This window comes from Melozone crissalis, unplaced genomic scaffold (genome assembly GCF_028551555.1).
Source record: "Melozone crissalis strain CALT ecotype California unplaced genomic scaffold, PUWL_Pcris_2 ptg000036l_1, whole genome shotgun sequence".
Classification (NCBI taxonomy): Eukaryota; Metazoa; Chordata; class Aves; order Passeriformes; family Passerellidae; genus Melozone; species Melozone crissalis.
Genome location: NW_026535814.1, coordinates 12602646 through 12617274, shown reverse-complemented (window position 1 = coordinate 12617274; position 14629 = coordinate 12602646). Strand labels below are relative to the sequence as shown.

The 14629-nt window shown below is 40.2% G+C and overlaps 1 protein-coding gene across 2 annotated transcripts in view; it reads right to left on the bottom strand.

Moving 5' to 3' along the window:
• Window positions 1-761: 761 nt before the first annotated feature.
• The window catches only part of PDZD2 (PDZ domain containing 2), a 138026-nt gene continuing 124158 nt past the window's right edge, over window positions 762-14629 (bottom strand). For both annotated transcript variants that reach the window (XM_054283468.1, XM_054283469.1), the window contains 5 exons: window positions 14041-14158; window positions 10902-11003; window positions 8298-8568; window positions 6247-6381; window positions 762-4874 (listed from right to left, as the gene is read on the bottom strand). In XM_054283468.1, coding sequence (XP_054139443.1) covers window positions 4708-4874; window positions 6247-6381; window positions 8298-8568; window positions 10902-11003; window positions 14041-14158 — 793 coding nt within the window. In that variant the 3' untranslated portion in view covers window positions 762-4707. The remainder of the gene's footprint in view (window positions 4875-6246; window positions 6382-8297; window positions 8569-10901; window positions 11004-14040; window positions 14159-14629) is intronic.

The following is a 14629-nucleotide window of genomic DNA, read 5'->3' as shown; positions in this document are numbered from 1 at the left end:
CCACACATCAGGGCGGCTGAGAGGAGAGCTTCCTGGGCTGGCTCATCTTTCCTGAGGAAGGCTTTCTTCGGCCTGCTGTGCAGTGACTGTGTCTAAGAGAGGCCCACTTGGTGCAAACCTCCCCAGTTTGGAGGCTGTGTCTCCACCTCCCACTATGAGCTCCACTTCAGCTCCACTCCATCCACAGACTGTCTCCAGCCCAGCCTGTTCCACCAGCTCACTGTGGCATTGAAGGGAATTTTATCCCCAGAGTTGGTGGGAAACTAGAAGAAATTCCAGGTTAGGTCTAGCTTTATAAAATCATTCCCTAGACAAACAATCCATTCCCCTACAGCCCAGGGTCTGGGCAGGAGGTACAGTTCATAGGCAGCCTGCTCCAGGGGCTGCTGCTTTGATGAAAGCTCCACATTTTCCTGGAACAGGGGCAGGAAAAAACAAGATACCGAAGCAAATTTTATAAAACATCTCATACCACTCCTTAAATGCTTGAGTCCTCTTCACACAGAAGAGGAAGTTTTCGAGAGGGTACTATTTTTGTTCTAGCTTAGATGCACACCTGGATAGCATTTACATAGTCTTTGACTGCTCTCCCTGACATGCTCGTCCCTGTGATGCCAGTTCCAACTGTGGATCAGACAGACTCTGGCATAACAAATTAAATATCTAGAGGAGTACTAACGATACAATTTATTTTCAAAATCACTAAAAACCCAAGAAAACAGTTTATGGCAATACAGATCAACATAGAAGGGACAGAAATCAAAAAATGTACAATCTATTTCATGTTATTGCACTGACTTTTTTATAATATACAAGGCATATTAAACAGTTTTAATTAAAAGAAGTTTTATTTATATAAATAAAAGTGTAAATATACAATATTATACAATAAGTGTATCAGACTAACACACAAAATCTACCTACAGTGGGATCCCCATTTCTCTCATGAGCTAGTCTACTCTTCATCAATATTTTCACTTGTACATTTACATAACCTAAACATAGAAACAGGTAAACATTCCCATCTGGGAACACTTCCTTCAGAATTTGACAAGAACCACTGCAGAACATTTATCAGGGTTAATTTTAAGTGAGGGTCATTAGGAAATATGAATCACTTAACAGTTTCTTAATATTTATCTGCCCTTCTATTATTTTTTTAGCGAGAAAATGATCAAATGTTTTTCCCTCCCTAATCTCAGAGCTTTCAATACAGATGCAGTCCCTAGAGAAGCTGGAAAGAGCTTCCAGGTACAAAAGGTTGCAGAATATGCAACAGCAGTCTCTCACTGCTCCCATATCCATGATGTGCCCCTTCAGCTGCCCCAGGCCTGGATGCACCAAAGCCCTAAACCATCTCCATCTAGGAGCAAACTCCCCTTGTCTGGAATGCCTTCAGCTCCCTGGTGAAGAAGTGCATAATTTCATCTTGATTTTTTGGTCTTCTAGGATGCAGCTGCCAAGTCTCTGCTCTCCTAGAGTTTGGCCAACACTCCAGCAGGGTGAAGGATCACCATGGGGACTGATATGCAAACAGCAAGGCCAAAAATGGTTGTGATCCTACTGAATACTGATGAACTAATGCAACGTCCTCCATCATTTTAGTGCAACCAGGCTCTCAGAAAAAGAACAGTTACTTTGCCAGGTGTGTAACCAAAAATTTACTACATCTGCTTGGTCTAACCATCTTGTCTGCAATAAAACAGACACCCATATTGCATAAATCCTGGAGCTTTTTCAGGGCATGTCACCCCAAGAGAGATGTCAGGAAATGCTACTGTAATCATACCAACATCAGTGAAGATGTTGTTCTTCCACAAGGAAAAAAAAAAGGTATTTTCAGGAACAGAAACAATCAGGGTTAAATACAATTCTTCTGCTTGCTCTAATGTTAGTAGAGAAGTGTTATCTTTCTACCCATAGTAACTATTATCAGATTTAGAACATTAAACCTATCTTTTAAATTATAGCTACTACTGAATCACACACAAAAATCCCCATTTCTGTTTGCTGTTACTCAGCCAACACTTATCTACGTGCATGTAAAATAAAATACTGAACAGTATCTGATTACTGAAAAGAAAGCCTTCTAAATCACTTACAATGAACAGTACCTGCAAATAAGCATCTGAAAATACCACCACGTATCATCTTAAGACACCTCAAATTAACTTTAATTTACAAAATGAAAACTACCTTTGAGCTCACACTGGTTTAAGAGTGAGGGAGACATATGCCTCCCAGCAATGGAACCTTCGGAATTCTAGACTGTGGACTGAAAAAAATGCCATTGCCTAAAACACAACTGTGATTTACCACATTAAAGTAGCAAAAAGTCAGTACTGCACTGCACGTATTATACGTATACAGGTATGCATTCACTACGCTGCATTAAATTCCACATGCATTTAATGTATCTATTATACACTCTATTACAGTCGGATTTTGGTCATTCCTGAACAAGGCCTCACCATTCAGCTGTCCCTGCTGAATTGTCTTCTCCCTGTTTTTCAGCAAATATGCAGGGGTAACCTCTTCTATCCCATCACAGGCCTGGAATCTGTGTGGTCCTCCAGCCCTAAGAGCTGCATTCTCCTGAAGCCTCTCGCACCACGGAGGTGACTGGAGGCATGGACCAGCCCCGACAGAGTGGCTGAGCTTTGGGTTCACAGGGGACCCAACCCCACAGGCATCTCACACCACTGAACCTGAATTAGTTTCAGCAGAAATCCTGCAGGCAAAGAAGCTGTAGGACTACATACAGTATTGCCTTTCCTGTAAGCAAAAGCTGCATCTCTCCCAGGATTCACATGCTAATACGTCACTGAAAAAGAATTAAACCTATTTATTCATTTTTAGGCAAACATTGCACAGCTTTTCTATTCATCTGGTCTCAGGCTGACTTGCAGAACTGAATTTTCTTCTGCTCATCATGAGCTGAAGTGTAATGAAGCTGTCAAAGAGATGAACCCAAGCGAGTGCTCCACTAACCTGGAAGCAATTGCTTCAAGCACTGCTGAATAAATGTAAATAAACTGAACTACAGTGTGATCTTGGGGAAGGGCCAAGTGACAAGCCCAGACCTTTTTCTAACAGCTACGCAGTGTCTTGGCTCACTGAAAACAGAGGCAGCACTTCAGACTTGGACTGGTTCCAGGCTGAGGACTCTTCACCCTGGGGATGTTGGCTGCAGCAGTCTCCAGCCTAATGTGATGTACAACCTGAGCACTGTGGAACAAACAACTTGTTCTCAGCTGATAAGGACACTGGCCCATTTCCTCCTGTATGCATTTTATGTTGTTTAGCTATCCCAGATGTAGGAAGAGAAATAACAGAGTCTAATCTCTTGCACCCATACACTCTCCTCCCAGCACAGCAGACTAAGCAGCATGGCCCACTACTGATACCTCTTCTGTGAGTAGAGGTGAGAAAATCCAAACTAAGCTCCTGTGGCATTGCAATCCTTTCTCTTTTGCTGTGCCCAACACCATGGTTTCTCCCATCTACATAAACAGTTTTCAGTTTCACCACCCAGAACCCTCAGTATCAGCCCAGTCCTGATGCAGTTGGGTGTACTTGCATCATCCACACACATATCCTCAGCCCATTCTCACACAAGCAAAAATAAATACTGGACAGGAGAAAACAAAGAAGACCAATTAAAAGCCACCACAAATATGGCCAGCTCAGATTTAATCTGTTATAATCCCCATTTTTAGATCACCACTTTTCAGCTTGGGTCTTTCAAGTTGGGCAGCCTTAAACCTCTTGAAGATAAATAAAAGCAGCCCAACTTGCAGACGTTCTTAGCGGCCACTGAAGCCTGTGGGATCTGTAAGTGCTCAGCACCTGAAATTATCCCCCTTTTAAAAATATATATATTTTAAAGGTGCCTAACATTAGAAGCCTAAATTTGAAAATTCAGACCCCAGTTTTTTATCGCCCCCATTTTAATCATAACTAACAACTCAGTATACACCTTGGTGGACAATCGCCTATTATATGGACATGATTTTCTTATAGAAAATCGCATTAACACCAAGTGCCTTCAGATACAATTTGCACCTAGAAGTAGATTCAGTTGTGGTGGATGCTGAGTTAGTTCATTAATTTTAAGAGGATTTTTCAGCTTTGCAATAAAATGCTTGTATTTTAGGCATACAAGTTGTGCAAAATTATACTCTTTTGTCATGCACTTTCAGCAAAACTGCACTTAGAAGAATAAAGTGAGATTGTTCCAGACATTCTCTTATTACAACAAAAAAAAGGGACCAGACCCTAAGGAAGTGTCCTTAAGTCTTATTACAGCTAAGTGATATAGTACAGTCTAAAACCCACCCTTGTCAACAGGATGGCAACCAACAAATTCTACTACCAACACTCTGCAAGATACTAAAAATATCAGGGACAGGCACAGTGTTATTTATCTCAGTCAAAATACTTTAAATCAAACCCAGGAGAGGTCTTGAAGTTCCAATAAAACTGCCACATAATACAAAATTGTCTCTAACTTTTGGCTTCCTTCATCCCCAATCATTAGGTGAGATCTTTGAAGCTCATCACACGCTTGCTCAGTGGTTCTCCAAGGCTCTTAGCACCTCTCTGTAAAGCATTAAGACACTTCTGTGTGGCTTTATAAACAAAGACAGCTTTTAGACAGTTATAAATGGTTTGTCTTAGCAAGTGTGATTAGACGGAGTGCTTCCATCATACTGCAGTTCTGTGTTTTCTGATCAGCAATTGAACAGGCCCCTCTGGCACAGATTTAATGATGTTCCAGGCATCGTAATGCATGAGCCCAATTAATGACTTCCCACTAACAGCAAGAATTTCATCTCCAGTTTCTATGTTTCCAGATTGCTCCGCAGCACCACCTAGAAGCAAAAGTGGGGAAAAGTCAGTGTTAAAAGAAAAAGAAGTGAGCCCACAAAAATCTGCTTTCCACTATGATGAAATAAACAATTTTTTCCAACTTCATTCAATTTCAATACAAGTCAATAATGTTCACGCCAGCTCTAGCAAGCTACTTCATGCTGCATCCCACAAAAAAAGTTATTTTAACCAAGATAAAGTCTTGTTCTCAGAAAAGATGTCTGGTTTTGAAAGAAACAACATAAGTGTATGAAATATGCTGAATGTTATCACTGTAGTTGTAAGAAAACCTGGTTGATAAAACAACCATGAAGGTTATATGTGGCATGGATGCACTTTCTCAGCTTTAACAGGATAATAGCCAAATAATGCAGCAGACTGTAAAACTTGGGATGAACAAACCAAACCCTGATAGCAAACTTTGGACAAACACCACTCACAGAAAGCTTCTAGAGAGAGATATACCCTTCACTGCTGATGGAAGTATGCTTTCTGTAATGATAATTAAACTAGCATGAGCCATCACAGGGAGGGGAAAAGGACTGTGTGTAAGGATGTAAATGAATGAGCTCAAAAACTAAACATGCCCTTTACCCTAAGAAGCACTTTCTAGAGAGGGGAAAAACACACACAGACACAAACTGATAAGTAATTCAGTAAATACATGTTTGACTTTTTTATCTTGATAAGGGAATAAATCACTGAAAAGTAATTCTGTAAAAATGCTGTGCACATGTAGTTTCATCCAGAGTTTCAGCCACCTTCAGAAAGGGCCTTGTTTTTCACTAAACTGACACGTGACATATGAAAGTCACAGCATAGTTCTGGGATTTGTTTTCTTCCTATGTGTGATTCATGTAAGTTTAACTGCCTGCTGACAAACAAAGCACCCACAACTGGCAGTTTTTGACTACAAATATCCCATATTCTTAGCAAAACCTAATAATAACACTTAAAAAGAAAACAAAAATACAGAAATATGGTAAAATTCATAACTGGGCATAATGCAGGGTGGTGCTTCAGTACCACGCTGATTATATACACTACGCATTTCTTAGAAAAGAGAACTGGATAAGGCATGAATGTCTCAGACCACTGTATTGATGATTGCTGCTGTAGTTTCATGTCTAGAATAGTGGACAGACCCACACTTAGCAAAGCAGATTGCTCCACATTTACTTGCAGATGCAATCCCTAGCCATTCCCAGGAGTATTTTTCTTTTAATGACCACTTTGGCCTAGTAAGTGGCAATAAATGAGAGCCACAAAACCCACTCTTGCTTCAAAAAAGTGCTGAGCACAGTAATTGAAATATCTGTACAATGCACAGACAAAAGGAAAACTGGGATAACATCCACTGCATGCATGTAGTACCTTTAAATATTCTTTTTACAAGCAAGGGCTTATCTCCAGCAATGGAAGCTTTTCCACCATCTAGACTGAATCCCAAACCAGCAGAGGTTTTCAATAATTCAACGCAGATGACATCATTCATGTCCAGGTTTGGATCTGCAATTGAACAAGCACAGTATCTTGTTATGCAGATAACAGTAAAAAGCAAGTTGTGTTTTGTTGGTTTTTGCTTTTGGTGCCATGACAGGACAATTGAGAGTTCAGTTAGCCAGAACTAGGAGATGCCACCAAGTTTCTCAGAAGGGAATGTACTCTGTTGTAGCTGTGAATGGGAGACAGTACAATATGCATTTACACACAGGGACATTTTCATTTTACATGTTCAACAAAAACCTGCCAAGGCATCTTTTTGTTGGTGAAATTATAGCTAGCAAATTTAGCAAATACTCTAAATATCAACAAAATAACTGAAAAATTACAAAAATAGGGAGTGGAGAGCATTTCTTTTTCTTTCATTTGCTTCCTTTGCTTATTTAATGAACTATATCTTTTTAAGTAACAGGAATGAATGAAATGTTTAATTAAGCAAACGTTACATTCTCTTAAGCAAAAATCTGTAATCACTTACTAGGGAGAAAAATTGTTTCTTGTCTCCTATCTATGTGTTTAATTATAATTAACTGTAGTTGTACCATGCCTCCTACATAGCAGATATTTCTGAAGTGAAATATTGCTGTAGCTGACTTAAAACATGATTTTGCTTAGGAGGAAATAAATCTACAGTTTTGGAAAACAGGATCCTCTTTGCCTTGTGTGAATGTAATAATTATGTAGTCTGTGTTATCACAAATTACTGCTACTGTTATCTTGGACAACTTTAAACTTTATCTAAAACATCTGGTGATGTCCTTCACCTGGAAGGGTGGAAAGACTTTCTGAATAACCCAACACTGTTTTGTTTATGAGATAATGTTGCCCCCTAGTGCCTGGACTCAGCAGATATTCTGCATTTGTCAGGGTGCAGGATGTAGGGAGTTTAGGGCAGAGAGGGATTCTGAAGTAATTACACAGATTATATCCATGGGAGCAATTCCAGAAAGGCTGATCCATTAATTAACAGAGTGCTTTTTTTTCCTCTTTTTTTTTTTTAATAAGCTGTGTTACAAAGTCGCATCATAAAACCCAGTGTAAGCACAAAACAAAAGAAACTGCTACAGAAAAAAAATCCCCGTGAGAACAGTAATGATTACATCCAACAGATTAAAAAGAACTGAGTGGCAGCTCCGTGTCCTTGTTTTGGGAAGGACAGAGCTGAGTGCCTGGTGTTGCCCTGGAGGGGGAAGGGGGAAGCCCCTGGTCATCCCCTGCTCCCAAGCAGCACCATCCAGAGAGGTGCTGAAGGGGTTTGGGTCTTAAATCTCAAAAAAATTTCAGAGGTCTCTTCCTAACACCCCAGGTGCAGCCTTTACTCCAAATGCTGTCTTGTTCCCAAACAGGAACCTAATATTCCACTAATACATTTCCACTTAAATAATTTGTCCCTACTTTCCTATGAGATGGCTGACTTCAATAGGCTTCCATTTACTGCAACATAAATATATTTTTTCTGTGTTTCTAGTAGAAACAGTATGAAATCTGCTTTTACAAAGAACAAGCTCAGTCCCTACACTTAATCAATGGCAGGGCATGGGACTTTCTTTTTAACGTTTTTTTAAATTATTTCTGGTTGTTTTCTGTCTTGCATTGACTACTGTTATTACTTAAAAGGAGTTTATCCTGGATTGGAAGAATATGTGGAACCACTTACCTAAGTAGAAATTGGATTCAGCCCTAAATTAGGTCTTCCAAGTTTGTGCCTTGTTACAATAATTAAAAAAAAGACCAACACAAACAACCAAATCCCAAACTGTATTTAGGTTCCAAAAAGAACAAATAAAATTTAATGGTAATTTCATTTTCTCCCTTCAATCACATAAGGCAGAGACGCTCTTAATCTAAAACACATTGACATTTTTGCCTTCAGTCTGCTCTGCAAAGGAATCCTTCCAACTATTCTTGGACAAAGATCATACCTATTCCTATTTCCATGGAAACATCCTTTCCAGACCCCACACATTTTCTGCCAGTAGCTGATATCTCAAGTCTGGAGGAATTGTTTGTTTTGTCTTTTTCCTTCTGGATGACAATGACTGCATATTTGTACAGCCTTGTCTGATGAAGAGTATTCAGGACATCCCCATGGACTGAGCTTGCCAGAGATTTGCCATTGATTGACAGAACAAGATCTCCTCGATGGATAGTCCCTTCTTGAGATGCCACTCCCTTTGAAAACACTCTGTGGACCTACAAGAAATTTTAACAAAGATGTTTTAATCTCAAGCACACACAGCATTCTACAGGCCACACTGAACAGAGACACTCTACCAAAACTTGCAGCCAGAGCCCACTACCTGGTTACCAAGCACACAGCATTTGCTCCAGTGAACACCCTCAAAGTGACTAGACAGATCTCCATTTGGGGATGGGGGAATTCAGAGATGCTGTTACTGAATGGTCATTTCTAAGACAAAGATGACCAAAACCAGCTAGGGAATGTAATATCACAAATCACTTATGATTTCACTAAACTCCTCACAGGCCTTCAGTTAACATATTTCAAGTGACACAGAGGTTAAATCCACGTCCCTGCCACAGCAACCCCCAAGAACACTGTGGTGTGCAACACCCACTCCCCCAGTTCCCACTGGCTGGGACAAGCATCCTGTGCTGTTTTCAAATGCACATTTCTAAACATCTGTGCACAGAAAGGCTCTGACTTACTGCAGCTGTACAAGTATTTAATTGTTTGCCTCAATATGGCTGATCAAATATCATGCAAATAGATGGAAAGGGATGATTTAGCGGCTTGAAATGCATTTTTCTTGAGAAAAAAAATACTCTATTTAGGGTGTATTAAACTTTGAGAAAACTTCCATCAAGTTTAGATGTGTATCATTTACAAAAAAGAAGAGACTAAAAGACTCAAGACCCAGTATTTAAGGACTTGCCTATTAGGCACTCTAATTTTAGCAGCCAGAATATGGTTTCCCATGGAGACAGTACTAGGTCTGCCAAGCAAATGTTCAAGGCAGCAAATCTGTGGACACATTTCTGCATTATCTTTAGGAATTTATCCTAATACCCAGATGAGCAGCAAGCCATCAGAAGCCTTTTGGCTCCTATTCCATCTCCTTGCAGGGCCATGCTGAGATGGGCACCTGCTACAACCCCACAGATCCAATGAGAAAAATTTCCAGCCAGTCTAAGCCAGCATCCAAAGCTGAAATAACAGCCTCAATAACAGATGAAGGCATGCAAATGCAAGTGGAATACAGGGGTCATGTCCAAAAATCTGCTGCCTTCCCTCAGTTGCTCACCTCCTCAGTACCTTGAAGCTCACTAGGCATTTCCATTTCTTCACCCAAGTGTGGATATAACAGCCCATCTAAGCAGCTCAGCACCCTTAAATCTAGCTAGGACCCAGAATCCCAGTAGGTTAAGAACATGATTAAAATCCCTGTACACCCTCTGAACAAAAAGCATCAAGAAAAAGCAGGAACTGACACTCATTTGGTCCCATGGCTAACAGAATTCAGGAAAAGGATGTTATCAGTTCCTTGGTCTGAGAGAGCTCAAGATCTTATTTTTTAGGTAGAGTCACAGTCTCTAAGGACTAAGGTAGGGAATTCTCTAAGGAACTCTCTTGGGGGGAGACTGTTGAGCCTTCCTCTTGCTCAGAGCTGCCACTGTTTGGGGCAGTGACAGGGAACAACTTCTATAGTGAGAGAAGTAGAGGCTTGCATTCTAGACTTTGACCATATTCTAACTTAATGACACTTTAATATAAAATACATTTATTTATATAGGTCATGTCTAAATGCAAAACCCAGAAGATTCCTGCAAGGGCTTCTTAAGGCCCCAAAACTAAGGACATACCCTTCTTCTAACCTTAGCATTTAATGGATCTCTCTCTTTCAGGGCAGAATTTAAATGTATATTTTGTGTTAAAAAAGCCATCACAGAGGACATGAGTTTTCTTGGATTTTTCTGTCTCACTGATCTGTTTTTGAACAGTCACTTTTTACATACCAGTATCTTAATAGGACACTATCTTTGGTTCAGAATGCTGCTTAAGACTTAAAAAAACCCCTAACCAGGCAACAACCCTCATTTACTGACCACCCACACATCTTACTAACTCAAAACAAACTTGTGACACGAAATCCATAATGTTTGCTGAGATCTGCAACAATTAGTCTTGTGATCTGAAAAATCATTCAAAACCTTTGCTGCACAAGAGTTTCCTTTCAAGGGCTGGAAATTAAAGTCTCCCCAAAAAGGCTGTGTGCACTGCAGCTGCATGCAGAATTTTATTTACATGAATACATAGGATTTAGATCTAGCCCACCCCATCCAGTAATAGATTTTTAAAGCCTGAAAGCATAATTGTTATCCATCTCCAATAATAAAAATTACACTTCCCAGACACTCTGATTTCAGTAGCAGATGGTAAACTGCTGCTTCTGAGAGACACTGTGAATGACTTGCAGTGAGTCTTGATAAATGAGCACTTGATCTAATCACCAGCCTACTTTAAAGTGAGCTTTGTAGAAAAATGACTTGCAGCCATCACTTACTGTGACTGATTTCTGTTCCAAGTCTATTCCTCCAGCAACACTAAATCCCAGGCCAGCTCCTTCTTCTTTGTGCAAGACTACAAAGTATGTGTCCTCTTTGCTCTAGCAGAAAAATGGAGGAAGGGGAAGAAGAAACACAAAACCAAAGATTAAGACCAAGTACCCACATAAATGACAAATTCCCAGTACTCACAAATTATGGCAGGTGAAAAGAGACAACTCAAGGAATCAAAACTGAGATATTAAATGCATTTCCCTTCATGTTACAGATGAAGCAGCCATCTAGGAGAACTTAGGTGACAAGAAAGGTTTCTTCAGTCAGTCCAAGGCTAGCAAACAAAGTCAAAATTAGGTAGTGAAATGGCATTAAACCTTGGGCAACCTAATTTTTACAGGCTGTAGTCAGTTTTGCATTGTTCAACATTTTTCAGTCAAAATTCAGTATTTCCATACACCTTTCTGGACCAAGCACCATACTCTTCAGTGTATTATAAACACTTTTGTTATCCAATTTTATCTTCTTTGAAGCAGTAACATAGATGCAATGCAGGGCAGTTGCATCACCATCTTCTCAGTAAGGCTGGACAATCCTGCAAGGGGAAGTGGCTACACTACTGAAGCTTGGGAAGGTCAGACAGGACAGCAGAAAAAAACTGTTCCTCTTGGGAGATGAAAGTAAGGAGCCTGTTAGTGACCTAAACATGACTGAGCTGTGCTGTTGCAGAAATGGGAGCATCCTGCACAGGAAAAAGATTGGCGCACGTTTGCATCCAACAAGTCTGACACTGTCACAGAGATCACATTTTGTGGTGTAAGGGGACCTATAGAAAGGAATTTGGTGGAGCAGGCACATAGTACTTATTTGTGGGGCAGAGCACCAGATGTGGGAAGTAGAAAGCAGGTTTCTCAGCTTTTCCCCAGGATCCCATCTAACACCAGTTATTTCCAGAAATTGCCAATACTCAAAGTAATAGCAAATCATTAGAATCCAATATCTTAATCTATTTCGTGTTAAATGACATATTTAGTTCACTAAACATATTAATTCAGCATTTGCCTTTTGTTTGAGACAGCACAAGGAGCCACAGATCATTAGATTTTGTGGTGAAACAACAGTCAAATTCTTGGTCTCACAGCATGTTTCTCTGCCACATAGAGTCTGTGCAAGATTTCCTACACTAGAGGCATTCCTGCAATGTCAGAAACTGATGTCATCCTGCTCCACATCACTGATCCATCAGCACTCAAGTAGAGAGGAGCAGTGAGGGCAGAATATCTTTGTCCACAGTGTTTTGTAAATGCTAAGACCTGGCTCACCTGTACTCAAGTAAGAACAGCGTTATGTCTGGCTAGAAATAATAAAATCAGTTAAGTAACTAGACTAGCCCCTTTTCAAGCAATGGAAACACACACATCTTTGACTGTTAAGTACTGCAGAAATCCTTTTTCTTCAAGAGATCAGGCTCTTCCCAACCCATGATATCTCAATTTAATTTATTTATACTGGTGAAGGAAGGGAATAAAGTCAGAAGTTCAGATGTTAAAAGAGTTATCCAAGGATCAGATGTGTTGGACCAGTCAACAACACAGTCTGGATACTGGCTTCCCATTCCCAAGGTGCATTCCCTCCCTCTCCAGCCCTCAAAGCTGCTCCTTGCCAGCAGACAGAATATTGGGCAGAGATCTGGCTGTAGATGCTTACTGCTTTACTTGGATACACAAAGGACACACCAGGCCTCCAGTAATCACCTCTGTTTAGACTCTTAGCCAAAGATACCAGTCATAAAGACCTAAATAAAATTACTGTTTTTAAATTAATACTAGTAGCATTTATTAAATGCTAGTAACAGTAAATTCAGCACTGTTTAATGCAAAGGATGGTGACAAACTCTTCCCAGAGAAGCTCTCAATCCAAATCAGGCAGTCCATCTCATTTTTCAGCAACTGGATAACTATGAAGAACTGTTCTATTGTACATTCAAAATCCACGATTTGAATAGCATAAAATTTTCCAGAGAATGTGCCACACTGGGCTTAAATATGGATAAGAAACTATGCAGACAAGGAGTGCATTCCAAAAAGCATTCAGCTTTATAAATATTTGAGCTCTCAGGCTTTGAAAAGTGGCATAAATAAATAATCTCTCCAAAAACACATGCAAAATACTTTAGAGAACACTTAATTACCTCTGTCCAGTTGTGCAATCCAACTAATTTTATCAGTAAACCTAGCTAGCCCTCTTGGCTCACCAAACTTTTGAGACTTGCATTCTTTAGCTATGCTGTCCCCTGGAAGGAGATAAAGCTGGATATTTTGGGGAGGTCCTTTTCCCCCCAGCCTGTTCTATGTTTGAAATTGCAATCTTTGTGAACAAAACTCAAGAACACTCTAGATGCAGCTCAGCCAGCAGTTATGCAGACCAGATGGCAATTTCCCTTCCAGCACCGTCATTATTTTATCAACTTCTGTTCTGGTTTTAAAAGGATGTGGATGCATCCCACAAACAGAAAACACCAAAAGCAGGGAAGCAATGCTCTGGCAGGCACTTCACTTTGGAAGCCTTCTTCAAACACCTACATAATGAAGCAGATCTTCAAGATCTTATCTTGATGCAAAAACCAGTTTCCACAAGAGAACAAGAAAGGTCACAGAAGTCTCTTATAAACCCTTCAGCAGCTGCATTCTGGTGTTCAAGTTCAGCATTGAACAAAATAAATTCAATTTCTTGATTGTAGCTTCTAGCAAAAGGCACCAGACACAAAGAAGAGCAGATTCAGTTTCCCCTGCACATTGGGGAAACTGAGTCTAACCCAGATGGCTGGTGGAAAGCTAAATTCTGATATGCAGTTACTGGGGAGCCCAGATGGAGGAACATTTTTCCACTTAAAATAGGTCTATTTATTGTGACTCACAACTGCTTTTGAACTTCCTTATACAAAAAGCCATTCAAAATTATCATAGGTTTATAGCAGGCACTTAAAAACAGCATTGGTAAAATTAACATCAACTGCAGTTGATAGTAAAAGCCTGTCATGTGCCTACTGGAGGAGCCCTGAAACAGTTTGGAAAAGATTTTATCTGCCTTTAAGAAAACCCTCATAAATCCACCAATAACCCAGTTTTATCTTGTGGGTTTTACCTTTACTTGTGCTTTGACTTCTTGGAGCATAGCAGCAACATCATATTTTGGTACTACCACTGACAAAACAGATTGCAGTTTTTGCTGGTCCAGGCCTGAGATGAGCAGCTGATCCAAGCTAAAATAAACATAAAAAGACAGAAGAGCTCTATATTTCTCAATTTTGTAGAGATACATTTCATGTATACAGTATAGGCTTTATTAGGATAAATGACAAAGAAGGAATCTCGAAAACTGGTAAGAAATGGTGTATGCTGGGAGAATAGGAAGGGGCAGAGAAGATTATTTAAGAATAACTCTGAAAGTCAGTCCCTGTTCTGTTCCCCTCATCTTTCCTTAATAGTTTTAGCAACAGACATGAACAGGAGACAGCTACATCTGAAGACTACTTCTGGCAGGACAACAAGCTCGCTTGTCACCACAGGCTGTGCTGGCAGGCAGTGCTGTGCAGCCTCCTCTCCACCACTACTGCTGTGCTGTAACATGGCCAAAAACTGACCAAAACCAGCTAGAGGGCCCACAGAAAAGGAGCCCTGCCATTCCAGGATAAAATGTTTAATTCTGTACTGAAGCCAAGACACACCAGCAT